The sequence below is a fragment of the Tenrec ecaudatus genome, chromosome 14 (assembly GCF_050624435.1).
Source record: "Tenrec ecaudatus isolate mTenEca1 chromosome 14, mTenEca1.hap1, whole genome shotgun sequence".
Taxonomy (NCBI): Eukaryota; Metazoa; Chordata; class Mammalia; order Afrosoricida; family Tenrecidae; genus Tenrec; species Tenrec ecaudatus.
The window spans coordinates 1,527,312-1,544,616 of NC_134543.1; the positions used below are offsets into that span (position 1 = coordinate 1,527,312).

At 45.6% G+C, this 17,305-nt stretch overlaps 1 protein-coding gene across 3 annotated transcripts in view; it reads right to left on the bottom strand.

Annotated features, from left to right (window-relative positions):
- Window positions 1-17,305, bottom strand: part of MARK3 (microtubule affinity regulating kinase 3) — a 77,209-nt gene that overhangs the window by 14,718 nt on the left and 45,186 nt on the right. For all 3 annotated transcript variants that reach the window (XM_075532096.1, XM_075532095.1, XM_075532094.1), the window contains exons 5-12: window positions 16,084-16,149; window positions 11,696-11,766; window positions 7,169-7,225; window positions 4,695-4,931; window positions 4,405-4,524; window positions 4,071-4,170; window positions 3,620-3,732; window positions 2,979-3,132 (exon numbers count right to left, since the gene is read on the bottom strand). In XM_075532096.1, coding sequence (XP_075388211.1) covers window positions 2,979-3,132; window positions 3,620-3,732; window positions 4,071-4,170; window positions 4,405-4,524; window positions 4,695-4,931; window positions 7,169-7,225; window positions 11,696-11,766; window positions 16,084-16,149 — 918 coding nt within the window. The remainder of the gene's footprint in view (window positions 1-2,978; window positions 3,133-3,619; window positions 3,733-4,070; window positions 4,171-4,404; window positions 4,525-4,694; window positions 4,932-7,168; window positions 7,226-11,695; window positions 11,767-16,083; window positions 16,150-17,305) is intronic.

Consider the following 17,305-nt stretch of genomic DNA (forward strand, 5'->3'; position numbering starts at 1 on the left):
TGCCCACCTATGAGTACCTGGCATGAAGACTAATACTCAAGCTAGGCAAAATTTCATTTATTTGTCATTAGAAATAAATATTTCACAATATATGATTACATTTTTTTTGTGATTAATCACTATACTTTAATTTTGTTCAATTTTAACAATGAAAACACATCCTGCATATCAGATTTTTACATGATGACTCACAACAGTAGCAAAATGACAGCTATGAAGTAGCAATGAAGACAATTTTATGGTTGGGGCTGGTCACCACGACATGAGGAACTGTATGAAAGGGTCACGGCATTAGGAAGATTGAGAACCACTGCTCAGCCTGTTCCTTCATCTCCCTCCTTTGTTTTATGGTGAGGGATAGCCCTAGTGGTGTAGCGGATATGCATTGTGCTGCGGACCTCGAAGTCGGCAGTTCAAAATGACTAGCCACTCCGAGGGAGAAAGCTAGGGCTCTCCACTCCTGTTGACTCCTGTCATCAACTGGTCTACAGGGTAGCTAGGAGTAAGAGTCGACTCGGTGACAGTGAGTTTTTATAGTCCATGCAGAATGCTGTAGTCTTGATCCTTTTCAGCGGATATGCTAATTTCTCTTGATTTTCAACAATCTGGGGTTGTCACCTGTATACTGCAGTTGTTAATGAGTCTTCCTGATGCTAGGTTCTTCACAGAGTCAAGCTGCTTGGGTTATTTGCTCAGCTCAGAAGGAGTAAGTATGGTAAAAGGATTCAACCTGGATATAAACTTTTCCTGACTTTAAACCAAGTAGTATTCTTGTTTTGTTCCAACAATTGCCTCTTGGTCTATGCATAGGCTCTATGTGAGTACAGTTGAGTGTTCTGAAATTCCCATTTTTCTCAATGCTTATCCATTGTCTGCTATGACTCACGTAGTCAACCACAGGTAAACATCTCTCTGGCCTTTTCTGCTTTCAGCTTAGATCCATCTGACAGCAATGACAGTCCTTGTTCTAACTCCTTGTCTGAATCCAGATGAATTTCTAGTTTTATGCTGTAAACTGCTGCAACCTTTGAGAAATATTGGCATAATTTTTCTTGTATGTGATATAAATGATGTTATTTGATAACGTCTGCCTTCTGTTGGATCACCTTTGGAATGGGTATACACGCAGTTCTCTTTTCCAGGCACCTGTCCGGGCAGCGGTCTTCCAGATTGCTTGGTATAAACCAGTGAGCTTTGATTAGTGTTTTTTGATTGCTGGAGACTTGTTTTTCATAATGTCTTCTGTACTATTGGTTCTTGATCATGCTTCTTGAAATAGTTAAACACAGATTCACTCTCTTTGGTCCATTGACTATGTATTCGTTCATCTTCTTTTGATGTTTTATGCAGAATGCAATGTTTTGCCTATAGAATCCTTGAGGCTTGAATTTTTTCTTCAGTTTTCTCAGCGTGAGAAATGGCAACTGTGCTCTTTCCCTTTGATTTTCACATCTTTTCACATTTCATGGCTCTGCACTGTTTCTGAGCGACCCCCTTATTGCACCATGTGCTGCTCTCTTCTTCCTGCACCAGTGCTCTCGCTTGCTTTACTCACTGTGTTCAAGGGCAAATCTCCAAGTCTCTTCTAACAACCATTTTTTGCTTTCTCTTTCCTGTCCTTTTAATGACCTTTTGCTTTCTCTTTCCTGTCCTTTTAACGACCTTTTGCTTTCTTTATGAATCACATCCTTGATCGCATCGTACAGCGCGTCTGATGTTTAGTTAGAAAGTTCAATATATCAAATCTATTCTTGGGATGGTTTCTAAGTTCGGATATGATATACTCATCTGTGAAGTTGTTTCAATTTCCTTCTTCTTCAACTTTAATTTGAACATGAGAAACTGATGGTTCCTTCAACACTCAGTCCCTGGCTTGTTCTGACTGATGGTGTTAGCTTCTCCATCGTGTCTTTTCAGAGATGTAATAACAGTTGTGATTCCTATGTATCCTATCCAGGGATGCACACGTAAGTGTGCAGTCCACTTGCTACTGAAGAAGAAGAAGAAAAAAGGTATTGCAATGAAAACGCTTGTGGCCTTACAGAAGCTACCATGCAATCTCCTGGTCGTTTCTATCATCAACACCCTAATTCCAACTACCAATCCTTTTAGTTTCCAAATTCTGCATTTCTATCACCAGTAACTATCAATACATCTCAATTGAATGTTCGATCCAGTTCAGACTGCAGAAGTATGTGGAATTCTTCAATTCCTTCAGTTTGTCACTCTGGACATAGCCCATATTATGAATGACTCAAAATGGCCAACATCAGTTCATTTCAGCTCACCAATGTCTAAGACATGGACCATCATTCGTTCCCGAACAATTTTGACAACTTCCAATTTTCTGATGCTTTCTGCTGTTTCTTTCCATTTTGAATGGTGCCACAGCCACACAAGCATGTAAAGGTCCTGAAAGCTTTACCCCTGCCCTCAATTGTTCCTCAGTGGTAGTTTGCTTGCCTTCCGACCTGCAGGGCTCATCTGACAGTACACTCAACAGCACACTGCTGCTCACATCTCTCAGAAGCAGATCATCAGGTCCTTCTTCCCAGTCTTCGTATGGAAATTCCCGAGCTGCTCTGTCATGGGTGGACCTGCTAGTATTGAAAATGCTGGTGGCAATGCTTCCAGCACCAGAGCAACACGTAAGCCACCAGTGGGGCACACTGACAGACATGTGGTAGTGGGTACAGATATGTGACTCATTTAAATGAACTGAAATGAAAGATCAATTTAAGTGCTCAGCAGCCACATGTGGCTAGCCATTACTGTGCTGGGCAGCATATTTTCATCTGCTGGGCAGTGCTGCTCGAGGATGCGCAGGGTTTTTGCAGGGGTGCGTGGTAAGCCTTCCTTTCGAGGCGGTGGGGGCCACAGAGAGCTCATACCAGTACTTCATGGGGGCTAGAGAAAAACAAAAACGTAGGGAAATCTAGCAAGCCTCCAGTCTGTGTGCCGGGCTGGTGCAGACTTACCATGGTCACTATACCGCCTCTGCTTCTGGCTTGAGGAGATGCTTCTCTGCACCTTGTGGTGAGGAGACTGGCCAGTGCTATTGTTGAGATCACTGCTTGGCCTGACTTTTGCAAGTGAGAGATTGCTGCTAGAACTGGAATCACTAGCATCCAGCTAAGAGAAACAGAGGAAAACACAATACAAACCCAATGGTTCATCAGCACACTAAACTCAACACCTCTCCCAACACAGTTCATTTAGAGGGCAGACTTGCTGTGCCCCAATGCCACCATGCCCAGAGACACACTTGGTGGCAAGCTCAAAAGGAAGTGCACAGCGACTTTCCTTGGCACTTCAAAGCACTTTCTCAGAGCACATCACATGCTCACTGAAACATTCATGTTATCAACTGACCCGTGACAGCCAATTATGTGACATACCCATCTTTTAAGTTAAGACAGTTACTCTAAGAGAGTCACTGTAGTAATGGCCACAGGAGTTCAATTTGTAATTTCCAGGTAAATTTAAGTATGATAACAAAAATGCTACAAATACGGAAAAAAAGAAAGAAAAAAAAAAAACACACCCACACAACTAAGGCAAGCATATTGAAACTGAGAGTTGATGAAGAATACTATCGTTTCTGATTAATGATTCTTACCTCTGAAGATTTTCTCCCCAACAACAAATATGTAGCTGTGATCTCATCATATTTCATTTTACTAAGAGATTCTTGAATTTCTTCTTGTGAATATCCCATTCCTATCATAATATCTAAGAAGAAGGGTAGAAGACAGTTTGTGGGGGTTAGTAACCATTTGTTTCAGGTGAAACTGTCTTCCGTGTTTGGCCTAAAAACTATTACAGAAACCTGCAAATAACTTGTTAAATTTCTAACAGAAATTCACAGTTAACTTGTTGCTGAGTTACGGGATGTTTACAGAAAACTGAAGGTAAGCTCCTCAATGTGACCAAACGGACAGGCAAATTCATTACCTTGTACTTCCCTTTCACTGTCCCCAGTCAAAGCATATTTACTAGAATCTCAACAGAAGCGTGACATGTGCACATGTGGCCATGTATGTGTGTGCCTGGGGGCACAGATAAATTACCTATTCTCTTCTGGTCCGAGATGTCGAGTTCTGGTTCAATGAATGGTTTCAGTTCATCCTCCTCATGTCCTGCATTGATCCACCTGTCCTTCATGATTTGCTGGAAAGGTGAACTATTCGTTAGTGGTATAAGGTAAATACATGTGTAATCGCAATATTTAGAAATACTTATTTTCAACATTTCATCGATTATAGCTCAAAGAGGAATGCAAAAAACCACTTTCATGGATGAATGGCTGTTTAAGAACCGTAAGTAAAAAGCCCCTGGGCTGCCCCCCACACCGAGTTCTGAAAGCAGCTCAAAGCCCTGTTGACTGTGTGCACATGTGATTACCTCTAGAGTGCCTCGTTTGATTGGATTTAGCACCAGGAAACGCTTGAGGAGGTTCTCACAGTCCGTGGACATGTAGAAAGGGATTCTGTACTTCCCTCTCAGTACTCTCTCTCTCAATTCCTTTGGGAGGGCAGGGAGGAAAGAAACGAGTGAGTGGACTTTTAGGTGAAAACTCGACCTGACTCCCACTGAACCTCCTAGGTTGACTCAAGTAACATTCCAGAAAGCCCCTCTATAACTAGAACACCTTATTCGAGCTTTGAAGAAGGCAGATGCAAGGCCTCCTGTACCTTTAGGTTCTGCCCGTCAAAAGGAAGTGAGCCGCTGACTAGCGTGTAGAGAATGACGCCCAGGCTCCACACGTCCACCTCAGGCCCGTCGTATTTCTTGCCCTGGAAGAGCTCTGGGGCCGCATATGGAGGACTGCCACAGAAGGTGTCCAGTTTACTGCCAACAGTAAATTCATTGCTAAAACCAAAGTCTGCTATTTTAATGTTCATATCAGCATCTAACAATAGATTTTCAGCCTAGAGGGAAAACATCAAGACAAAATAAAATTTAACCAAAATATAACGGGAACTGTGATAGAATTAGGCATTTCATAAAAGCTTTTCATACTGCTATAACATTAATACAGCCTAATGAATAAAATGAGAAAACGTTCTTCCGGGGGAAGATAAAACCCAGGAGATAAAATGAATTATAGCACAACTTTAAACATCAAATGCTCCATATTCAAGAAAATTTTGGCTTTTTCAATTAATAACAGATGTCATTAAAAAATGGGTACTCAATTCCATGTGGAGAGCTGTTTCATGCAGACAACCACGTAAGCTGTAAAATGACTGTTACTGTCAAGGGGAATCAGAAACACCTTTGAGATATAAACCAGCCATTTCCACTGATTCCATCGAGGGCTTAGCATATGACTGCTACATCTCAGTAGCTGCACTGATGTCTGGATATGAAAGGGTCATGCAGCAGGGAGGAGCCTCTCTTCAGAGAGCTCTCAGCTTAGGAGAGACAGAAAAGTAGGCAGCCAAGAAGCAGACATCTAGAGGGAATGAGCCCCTGGGACTGGGCAAGTGGCCTAGCAAGTTCTACTTCTAGTTTGGTTGAGTAGTGGCTGAAGTCTTAAAAGCTTTTAAATAACCACCTTAAGACACAACTATAATTCTCTCGCCATGGGGCGCAAAGTGAAGAAAACAAGAGACAGATGATGTGGACCAAATCCTCCATCTAGGGGTGCCTGGCTATCTCTACCTTCCACTCTGTGGAAGAGTTAGAAATGAATGTGGAACAAAACTCAAGATCATAAAGAGGCCTGCTGGTCTGACGGAGACTGGTGGCACCGAGACTCTGGCCCTTAGATTTCCTGCAGTCCAAGAATGGAACTCACCTTTCATGCAAACACCAGACAAGTCTACAAGGTGAGAGGTAGCCAGTCTTGGAACCATTAGCCACAGGCAAGCACCAGGACAGCCTGGCTTCCCGGGACAATGGGAATAGAAAACACAGGAGCCAGCTGTTACATGGTGGGAACTGCACCCAATGCCCTATGCACAGTGTGCAGGAAACGGTGAATGGAAAACCAATGTGTACATAAACTTTTCCCAGATGACACTAACAATGCAATGGAAATGGAACAGTGGTGTTGGAATAGTGGGTGTAGGGAGCCGTGCAATCAGCCCTGGGGGTTCTGGAGAGCTACTGAGAAGAGGGTAAAATGTAAGCTCCAGCTGGAAGGACCAGCAGGTTAATCGACGGGTGTGGGAGTGCTGAAGGAAGGGTATTTCAGCAAGAACCAACAGTCTGAAAATCAGAGATGAGAGAATGGTTCACTCAGCACAAGAAACCACTGGGCAGTGGTGGCCAGGAAAGTTTAGATTTTCACACTCGGGAAAAGAAAGCTACTGGATAAGGATTTGAGCTGACACTGGTTGGTCGCACCTGTGTTTTAAGATCATTTGACATGGCGTGGAGAAAGCATGGGAGGAAGAGGCATGCTGGGCATCCCTGGGAGACGGGCAAGAAACAACAGAGGGAGCCAAGTAAGGTGGTGACAGTGGTCTTGGTCGGAGCAGTGCCAATGGGGAAGAACAACAGTGAGCTTGAGGAACACTTGGGAAGAGGCAGCAGCAATTAGTGACAGGGCAGCTCAGCAAGGGGAAGAGAACTTGGAGGGAGGGGCTTGCTGAGGAAAGGTACCCTTTCCCCTGTGAGAGCTGGGTTCTTGCAGGGCTCTGGCTGCAGGATGGGTTTGGGAGTCACTCACGGATGATGAGTGGTCCTGAAGCTACCAGAGGGTGGGTGGGGAGGTTAATGGGCACCAAGCCCCAGAGTCACAACAATGCTTAGAGACATGTGGCTGTGAAGAGGCAAAGAAGTGGAGGGGGCCTGGGAAACGGGCTAGAGCAGGGTAGATGGGTCAGGACCGCTGTGAGAAGTTGGCAAGACAGGGCAGAATGAAGACAAGGAGTCACCGAGGGGCTGCAGGCTTGAGAAGATGGGCGGGGGTGCTGGTGGAGATGTGCCCCAGGAAGTTGGAAAGTCCATTACATGCTGAGTGAGGGTGCTGGTGGAGGGCCAGGAAGGCCTCAAGTCAATACATCAAACAGGCGAGGGTGAAGCCCAGGGGAGACCATGTGCTGTGGAGGCTTTCCTGCTACCCATCTGTAACTCCCCCTGGAAGCCTCTGAGGTAACATCACACCAGTTTGCTCTCACTGAAAGATGCAGCCGAGCTGGGCCCGCGGGCTCCTCACCTTGAGGTCTCTGTGAACGATGCGCTTCTGGTGGCAGTACTGCACCGCAGACACGATCTGGACAGGGACGGGCGAGGAGGACAGTCAGCGTTGGCCAGACTCAGGCTTAGACCCACACATGCGCAGCAACATTCACACACACCACACACCTGGAGAGCTCACAGTGAGTGTATACGGAGCTTGAAGAACCACTGCTGTAGACTCTGATCTCAGTTCAGAGGGATTTAGCGTGAGGAGCTCCTCCGGTCTGACTACCCTTCATCACCCTGAGGTTCTGCAGGGCTGGGGGGCTCTCAATGCCCAGAGGAGCACTTCTCCTCCAGGCTGCCTCTCCTCTCACCACTTCCCTTTGCTGGCAGTTTGCTGCCCGGGGCAGGGTCCTCTTCCTTAGAATGAAGCATGGTGAACAGAGCCTCAAACTGGTTCTTCCCAGTTCAGACATGGGTTAAAAAGGGAAACTGGAACAGACCCTAATTTATTAAATGGGGGTGCACCGAATGGGTGAGACTATAGATGGACTCCTTGCAAGGAAATGAGTTTCCCGCTTAGAAAACAAGGGTTGCTTGCATGTTGCGTAACAATCAAATCTCCTGATAGCCAGGAACGTCAACGGTATCGCTCTGTGTGTGTGGCACTCTCCAAAGTCCTGGCAATAATCCAGGTTATGCACTGAGCTCCAGAAGAGGCTCACTGCAGCTCTTCTAAGCCTCCCATTCCCGGACTTCAACTGGAAATGGTCCCCACTGTGACGACTGCTCCGATTTCACTGTCAGTCTTGAATGAACTGGTTCAATGACTGGCAGCAGTGTGCCATTAAATCAGCTATCTCTGAACTGCCTGCTGTGGCTCTGGCTCCCCCGAGATGGTAACTGTACACAAGAATCATGGCAGCCCAATGCAGAACCACAATGACACCAGGGCTCCTCACTCCCATGACTAGCAACATTAACAACTGTTCTACCAAGTTTCATATTAACAACTAACTTACTATTAACTGACTAACTACTACTTACTTAGTAAGCTTGTTTTTCTAATTTAGAGCTTTTATGCTCATTATAAAAATTTTAGGAAATAAAGAAACGAATTATAATGAAAACAGTTTGGTTTTCCAAATCACCGTTGACCTTTAATGAAAACCAGCTGCACAACTGCTGGATATAAAATCAGATGCCGGTTCTATAGTTTGATAGGTTGGTATAAAATAAGCAAGAAAATGGGATGATGCCAAGATCAGAGAGTCATCAAAAACCCTCATTACTTTATATAAAAATATCCAGAATACTTAACTCATTATTAACTAAAGGCAGCAAAATGTCCATGTGTCAAAAGACGGTTTTTAAAGCACCAGCTACTTTGGATGATCACCTTTTTTGCTATTGTTTTTTTATCTAATTAATCATCTTATTAGGGGAACATACAACTCATATCACAATCCATACATACATCAATTGTGTAAAGCACATCTGTACATTCATTGTCCTCATCCTCTTTTTTTTCTATCTCACTTCTACTTTATCATCTTTTTGAAATAGTTTTATTAGGAGCTCATACAACTCATCATAATCCATGCATATATCAATTGTGTAAAGCACATTTGTACATTCATTGTCCTCATCATTCTCAAAACATTTCCTTTCCACTTAAGCCCCTGGCATCAGGTCCTCATTTTTTCCCCTCGCTCCCTGCTCCCCATGCCCTCATGAACCCTTGACAATTTATAAATTATTATTTGGTCATATCTCGCTCTGTCCAACATCTCCCTTCACCCACTTTTCAGTTGTCAGTCCCCCAGGGAGGAGGTCACATGTAGATCTTTATAACTGGTTCCCCCTTTCCAACCCACCCTCCCTGTACCCTCCCAGTATCACCACTCACAACACTGGTCCTGAGGGGATCATCCGCCCTGGATTCCCTGTGTTTTCCATTCCTATCTGTACCAGTGTTCATCCTCTGGTCTAGCCAGACTTGCAAAGCAGAATTCAGATCATGGTAGTGGGGGGAGGGGGGAAGCATTTAGGAACTAGAGGAAAGCTGTGTTCTTCGTCGTTGCTACATCACACCCTGACTGGCTCGTCTCCTCCCTGAGACTCCTCTGCAAGGGGATTCCCAGTGGCCTACAAATGCGCTTTGGGTCTCCACTCCGCACTCCCCGCCTCATTCACTATGGCAAAATTTTTGTTCTAATGATGCCTGATACCTGATCCCTTTGACACCTTGTGATCGCACAAGCTGGTGTGCTTCTTCCATGTGGGTTTTGCTGCTTTTGAGCTAGATGGCCGCTTGTTTACCTTCAAGTCTTTAAGATGTCAGACGCTTATCTTTTGATAGCTGGGCACCATCTGCTTTCTTCGTCACATTTGCTTATGCACCCATTTGTCTTCAGAGATCGTATCATGGAGGTGAGCACACAATGATATGATTTTTTTGTTTTTTGATGCCTGATAACTGATCCCTTCAGAACCTCGTGATCACACAGGCTGGTATGCTTCTTCCATGTGGGCTTTGTTGCTTCTGAGCTAGATAGCCCCTTGTTTACCTTCGAGCCTTTAAGACCCCAGATGCTATCTTTTGATAGCTGGCACCAACACCTTTCTTCGTCACATTTGCTTATGTACCCCATTTGTCTTCAGGGGTTGTGTCGGGAAGGTGAGCATCATAGAATGCCAATAGAAGTATTCTTGTGTTGAGGGAGTACTTGAGTGGAGGCCCAATGTCCTTCTGCTACTTTAATACTAAACCTATAAATATATGCACATAGATCTATTTCCCCATCCTCATACATAAATATATTTGCATATGTACATGTCTTTATCTAAACCTCTATAAATGCCCTTTGCCTCCCAGCTCTTTCCACAGTGTGGGAATTGCACCCGATCTAATCCCGCCACACCGAGGCAAAAACACTAAGGGGGTGCAACAGAACAGCAAGGGAATGGAGCGGCGAGGTCCCTAGGGAATGAAGGTGAACTTTGGGGCCAGGGCGTGGTGCCCCAACAGACGGGACTGGAAAACAGCCCTAAAGGCCAACAAACGATCCTTGAACTAACTACAAGCTTTTCTTTCTTATTGTGTTTTGTTATTTTTTGGTCATTGGTTTGTTGTTGTTTTGTTGTATATTGCTACTTGGTTTTGCTCTGTATTGTTTTTGTGCATGTTATTATCTCTGCAGGTCTGTCAAATAAGATAGGCTGGATCAACAATCTGAAGGAGAAAACAGGGCCCACAGTTCCGGGGGGACATGGGAGGTGGGGGGGAAAGAAAGTGGTGTTAACAAACCCAGGGACAAGGGAACAAGTGATCCAAATTGGTGGTGAGTAGGGCATGATCAAGGGTAATGTAACCAAGAGGAATTGATGAAACCCTGGTGGGAACTGAACATGATAGTGAGACAGGAGGAAAGTCAAGGGAAATAGAGGAAAGAGCTGAGAGGCTATTGTTTTCTCTATACAAGCAAACAAAGGGAAGTTAGGTTGATGGCTTAAATTACTCTCATTGCTTGGTCCAGCTCTCTCTTTCCCCACTTCCTGTATGGTTTTTCTCCCTTTTCTACAACATCCCAAAGCTAACCTGACATCACAATAACCAGAAAATAAACAGCTTTAGCTTGTGACTAGTTTGGACCAGCTTCTCAGCCACAGAAGTTATTCCCAAGGAGCGCTGAGAACACTGGTGCTTTCTGCTGTAAACGCTGTGTGTTGCTTGCCCGCTTCCATGTCACGCATGGGGCAAGTGGAGGCCACAACACTGCCCCACCAGCAAAGACAATGGAGTCAGAAGTCCATCCTTTTCCTACAAAGAGAAGGGGGGCAGAGTGGCCTTTGCGTGAGCGAGGCTGTAAATCTGTAGAAGCAGACGCCATGCTCTCCTCCTTTGGAGGAGTTTGTGGGTTTGAACTGCTGTACTTTCGGCACTGCCACACTCAAGGGTCCCTTGTTTTAAATGTAGTCATAATCAATAAAGACATGAGAGTTAAGCCACCTTTGCACTCAAAACTTGCTTTTATGAAAACAGGTACTGTATATACTTGTGTATACACCGAGTTTTCCAGCAAATTTTTAATGCAGCTTTTGTGGTAAAATTAGCTGCCTCGGCTGGTCTTCAGATTGCCTTATACTCAAGTATATACTCAGTATCTCTAAATCACTAACAGATTCAGTTCTATCTGATCTTGGCTTCTGTAAGACAAAATGAGTAAGTAATGTTGGGACTGTAACTCTTCTTGGTAAAAATTGTGTATGTGTGTGTGGGGGAAACGTTTTCAGTTTAAGTGAATATAACCATGAGTGTTTTTGAATGAGTCTAGCTTTTTTTTTTACCAAGGCTCAACTATCAGAACTGTCAGAGGCCTGTTCCGACCACAAAGTGAGACCGCCTGTGGCACAGGAAGCGCTCAACGCATTTCTGCTGAACTGAATGGACAAGCCCCACTAGCCCAACAGACCTTGGGGCATTAACGGGGCAAGTAGGGGTTTGACGGGCAGGTGCCTAACTTCATTCCAGTCAAACACAAAGGAAGACTATTCGTACCTGTCGAAATTTCGCTCTTGCTTCTTTTTCTTTCATTCTTCCATGTGCAACCAGGTAGTCAAACACCTCACCTGCCGGTGGGAGAAAGCATAGTGAGCTTAAGCCTAAGGTTAACACCACTCGGTCCTCAAAGGGACAGCGTCTGGCTTCTGGCCAAGGTCTAATGTCCATCTTGGGAAGTGCTTGTGTGAAGACAGCCAGAAAAAGGTGGACTCCAAACTCAGCTGGCTGTTTGCTTACTGTGAATCAGATCTGTATATAAAAGCCTAAACATTTAATATGCTTCAATTCTCCACCTTGCCTTTAAGGAATATGTATTTTCCCTTTGCTTGAGCAATGAAAGCAAAGCTGACCAGGTCAGCTGTATGTGTCATAGGACAGAGAAGCCCTTCCTGAACCTGCTTTCATCCAACAAGTGCTTTACTGCTAGGCCCAGGGAAGCATGGCACTAATGCTGCCGTTCCAGTGGGGACAGAAAACAAGCGCATATAGCCTGTCGGCGAGTAAGTGCTACGAATCACAGGAAATGCACAGGCACGGTGCTGACAGGGTGAGTGTGCTATTGGGGAAGAAGACTACAAGCAGAGAGCAGTAAGAGGCTGTGTGGTGGGGAGACAGGGCATTCTGAGAAGTGCAGGCTATAGCCTGGAAAGGGGGTGCTGAGGAGATATGGTGTCATGCTGGCAGGCTGATGGTGGTATGGGGTGAGGTTGAGGGTAGGGGGTTCAGGATGCAGTCTGAATGGAAGAGCTTAACCCCAGAGTTGACAAGTTGATTCTGACTCACGGTGACCCTACTGGGTGGAGTAGAACGGACCTATGGGGTGCACAGCTTTAACAATCCTTCTGTGTGTACAGACGCCCATCACATGCCTCCCTTATGGCGCCCTCTCTTGTGGGCTTTGAACGGCCAGTCTTTTGCTTAGCAGCTGAGCGCTTAACCACTGCACCACCGACACTGAGGTGGCAGCTCACATACTGGTAATACCCAGGAGACTTGGTGATCACTGAAGGTCACATGCTCTGCCAATTACTTGTCAAGTAGAGCAATGAAACACCAAGGCCGACACAAATCAATAGAGGATTGATGTAGAAAATTAACCTTTTTTTAAAGTGATTTTTGGGAAAAATAGGTCTACTTCACACAGAGAGGACACATACGCATCAACTGAACTACAGTACTGGATTGAGGGGATGAGTCATTGGGCCTGGGGCTCAGGACCACAGTCTCCAAGCACCAAGTCACATGGCTTCAGGTCATCCAAAAGTCAGAGTTCTACCCCCACCCCACTTTGGTGAATAGTGACTGGGGACTTATGAGCAGCCGTGCCAGGTGCAACTATTATGTCTTCCCACCAGAGGAAGGGAGAGTGATGAAAGGCCAAAGACACGTGGCACAGTGAGTGCAATGAACTAATAATTTTGTTAGGTGCTGTTGAGTTGGCTCCGACTCACAGTGACCTGATGTACAACTGAATCAAACACTGCCCGGTCCTGCACCATTCTCACAATAGCTCTAGTGCCGGAGCCCATTGCTGCAGCTACAGTGTCAGTCCATCACCTTGAGGGCCTTCCCCTCCCCTCTATTTTACCAGGCATGGTGACCTTTCCAGGGACTGGTCTCTCCTGAAAACATGCTCAAAGTACACCAGACAAAATCTGCGGATCCTTGCTTCCAAGGATCTCTAAGTGGTCCTGCATGATCTTCTTCCAAAACAGATTTGCTTGTACTTTTGGCAGTCCAGGTACTTGCACCATCATTCAAAATTTGAATTATATGAATGAACTAATGGGAGCACACAAACATCAGTCTCTGCAACCTCGAGACTGAAGGGCCAGTTGGCACCCAGCTACCATGACCAACAGCTCTGAAAAGGACAGGCTGGGAGAAACATGTCAAACAAAACCCAAATCCTTAAGAGACCAGGGTTATTGGTTGGACAGGGGACTGGTGGGACTCAGGTCTGGAACTGAACTTACCCCTGTGTTAGAACAAAACAATCAAACACTGACACTCAGACGTGCAGCATTTACCCACAGACAAAGTTCAGAGAGTTCTGGCAGAAGGAGAAATGGCAACAGGAAGCCCAAGAGGAAGTGGAAGAAATGACGGTGCACTGAGGGGATTTCCATGGATGTGTATAGACTGCTGGATGTAAACTGATCTGTAGACCTCTACCTAATTCACAGTAAAAAGTAGGGGGAGAGCTTAGTTCCATAACAAAGATTTTTGTAAAAGCAAAAGTCATTCTGAATATTTCTGCCCTTTAAATTCTTAACCTTAACTCACAATAGCTTGATTTTAAGTAATGAATTATATTATCTTCTATAAGGCATTAAATACTGCTGGTTTTTACGATGAAGAATCCTGAAGTTAAATATTAGATAGTGAGATGTTAGCATTTCCTAAGTGAATGAATTTTCTATTTGCAGAAGAGTACACGAGATTCATCAGTGAAACAAAGATAGGCGCATATCATACCTAACTTTAAAAATAAGTAAATAAATCCACTAGTGGTTATGGAATCACACAGATAAGCCCGGGTTTCCCAACGTTCTAAGACAGCATAAATCTATTCTGGAGGGAAGGTTTCTGAGACCACAAAGCCACACATAATCTTGAGTGAGCAATCGGGAATCCAACCCAGGCCTGATTAAAGCCTCTAACAGCATTGACTGGAGGGGAGAAAGCAGAAAGTTGCTCCCTGTACCCAGGCCTGGTTCTGGAGCAGTGCAGTGGGAGAATGGGTTCACCCGGGAGATCTCCAGGCTGTGAAGTTAGAAATCTGCAGCGGAAGCCCCCCAACCTGGCCAGCTCTGTGGCCCCTGGCACAGGACCACCTGCAAATGGCAGATAGTGGTCCTGCATGATACCTTTGGTTCCCGCCAATTTTATGACTGGCAGATCAAAGCGACCAGGCTGGGGACACCATGATTGCTGTAGTGACAAATGCATTGCGGATATAGATTACCTCCTAAATACAGGCAAGGCTTTGCTGAGTAGGGTGAAGAACCCAAACCCAGAGTTGTAAACTGAGGTTATGGAGCTGAGCACTGGCCCCTGGGGTGCCAGGTCTTGTGGCCAGTTGGGGTCTGCATGGACCCCACTCCTTTTCTACCCCAAATGGGTACTTCTCAGACCCTTCTCCCTCACTGTAAACAGCTGTGAACAAAACCTGTGACTAGCTGAACCATGGAAGAAGAGGTGCTACGGGCTGAGAGAGTCCCCCTCCCATGCACTGCAGGTCACAGGCACAGGGGATGTGCTAACTTCATGGAGGTCCCTGCTTCTGCTACTGTCAGTGCTCCTTCTGAGCCCCCCAAAGCTCCAGCCCCAGACCACAGGTGGACAATGTAGAACTCAGCACCAGGGCGGAGTACAGAAGTTGGCAGGAGACATGCCCGTGGGGTTCCCTTTCAGTCTCCTGAGAAAAAAAGTCTTCTGTTGGGACCACAGCAGGGCTAGGCTGGCAGCTATGATGGTTCCACCACTGATGGTTCCTAAATTCTGCTCCACACTTATGTTGGTGCAGATCTGCTCAGTGCCTGGCAATGGGTGAGATGTGGACACCCGGGGGCAAGAATGTCGGTCTTCCAGCAGCCCTGAGACTCAGCCAGCCACAAACTACAAGCTTATCCAGCTGAAGGCCCTCAACCAGAGATGCCACAACAGGCGGAGGCCCTGTGGAAGTCCTTCAGGAGAAAGCCTGCATTCACAGGAGACTGCTGTCATCCTCCATCAATGAGGGGTGGGGCTATCGGCCCAGAATGGGCTCCTGAATGGAGCGAGGCACACCGAGCTTTCTCCAGCAGGGCTGGTAGGGGAGAAGGGGAGGGTATGGAGCGCTCTGGGTGGCTGCCAAGTACTAATCTTATGGTTAGCAGCTGAGTACTTAGCCCTAGTACCACCAGGGCTCCTCTGACAGGTAATTATTGGTCCTTAATCTTTATTTTTTCCATTGTTTACTGTGTAGTACTATTTTCCCTCCCGCTCCCTTCTTTCCTCTCCCCTTCCCCAGCTTCGATTTTCTTGCTTCTCTCTTTAAAATAGTGGTCAAATAAATAAATTAAAGTGGTTCTCGGTCCTTTATCTTTAGTTCAGGGAATTCCAAGGGCATGCACTTATCCTAACCATCATCTCTGGCTTTGGGGAACATGTAAACCAATTTATTTCAAGAGGCCAGCTGATTAATGTATGAAAACTGTTAAGAGATAATATGAATATTGTCTAAAGCTAAGAAATAATATTCATATTGATAAGATGAATTAATAATGCCAATAGCGAACTACTAAGTTTACATTGGAGGGCTAACAAATGTTCCCATGGGCCGCGTGCTATGTTTGCCCAGAAGGGAAGACAGGCCCTCCCACAGAAAGAAAGGTCCTTACCTCCACTTGCGTACTCCATGATTAGGTAGAGAGTTTTTTCGGTCTCAATGACTTCAAATAATTTCACTGAAGGAGGAGAGGAGAGAATGAGACGAGAAACAAACACACTGCATACAGACACTCAACCAGAACAGCAATCTTAGTTGCTGGCCCTCAGAAAATAGGTGGGTGGCATTCTGTCCTAGAGGACATCTATAGACGGATTCTGGGACGGCTGGGCCAGGGCATACAGGCACCCTAGAGTGCCCAGACGGTGCCCTGTGCTGTGTAGAGGGTGCGGTTTCTGCCTGCCTGCAACCCCTCATGTCCTCTAGGGGCCAAGGGTCTTGCTGGGGTCCTGTGAGCACATCCTGTGGTTCCTCAGTAGAGCTCCGAGGACAGTGGCCACCAGTTGCAGGCCTTGGCTCCTGTGACTGTTTGGGAGGGAGAAGGGGCCACTCAGCACTTAGCCAAAGAGTTCACTGTGTCAGCAGAATCACTTTTCTTTTTTTAATCTTTTTATTGGGAGCACTTAAAGACATTTTAACAATCCATAGTTCAATTAGATCAAGCATAATTGTATAATTACTACCACCATCATTTTCAAAACATTTTCTTTCTTCTTGAGCTCTTTGAAAACGGCTCCCTTTTACACCCACCGCCCCACCACCCCCATGCAAAATCACTTTTCAACGGGTCAGTGCAACATGCTACAGTGATCCCTTGAGAGAGAGGTATTATTTCTATTACTGCTAATTCAGTCTAAGGCATAATGGACGCAGGTAAGCAGCCAGGCCAGCCTTCCACTTGGATGACAAATATATCTGCGTCAGTCTTTTCTGGCTTGGGGTCTTTGCTGGTGCTTAATGATCCATCACTCATGACCAGTGAGTCCCTTCCAACTCTGAAACCCCCGGGACAGAGTGGAGCTTCCAGCAGGGAGTTTCCAAGGCTGTCACCCTTAAGGGAGCTGACAAGCCAGGTCTTCCTGCTCAGAATCGAGGGTGGGTTTGAACTGCTGACCTTTCAGTCAAGGGAGTATAAGCCAGGCATCTAAAACACTGTCCCTCCAGGCTCCTTCAACCCAGTAGTAGATGAGTAAAATGCTAAGGACATGGGAGTTCATCAAGAAATATGTCTGTTGAACTGCTAATGAAAAACGCTCTACATTTTGCCAAAAAAACTATTTAAAGAGAGCTAGAGTCAATATGTACTGGTGGGCAACAATGGTAACACGCTTCTG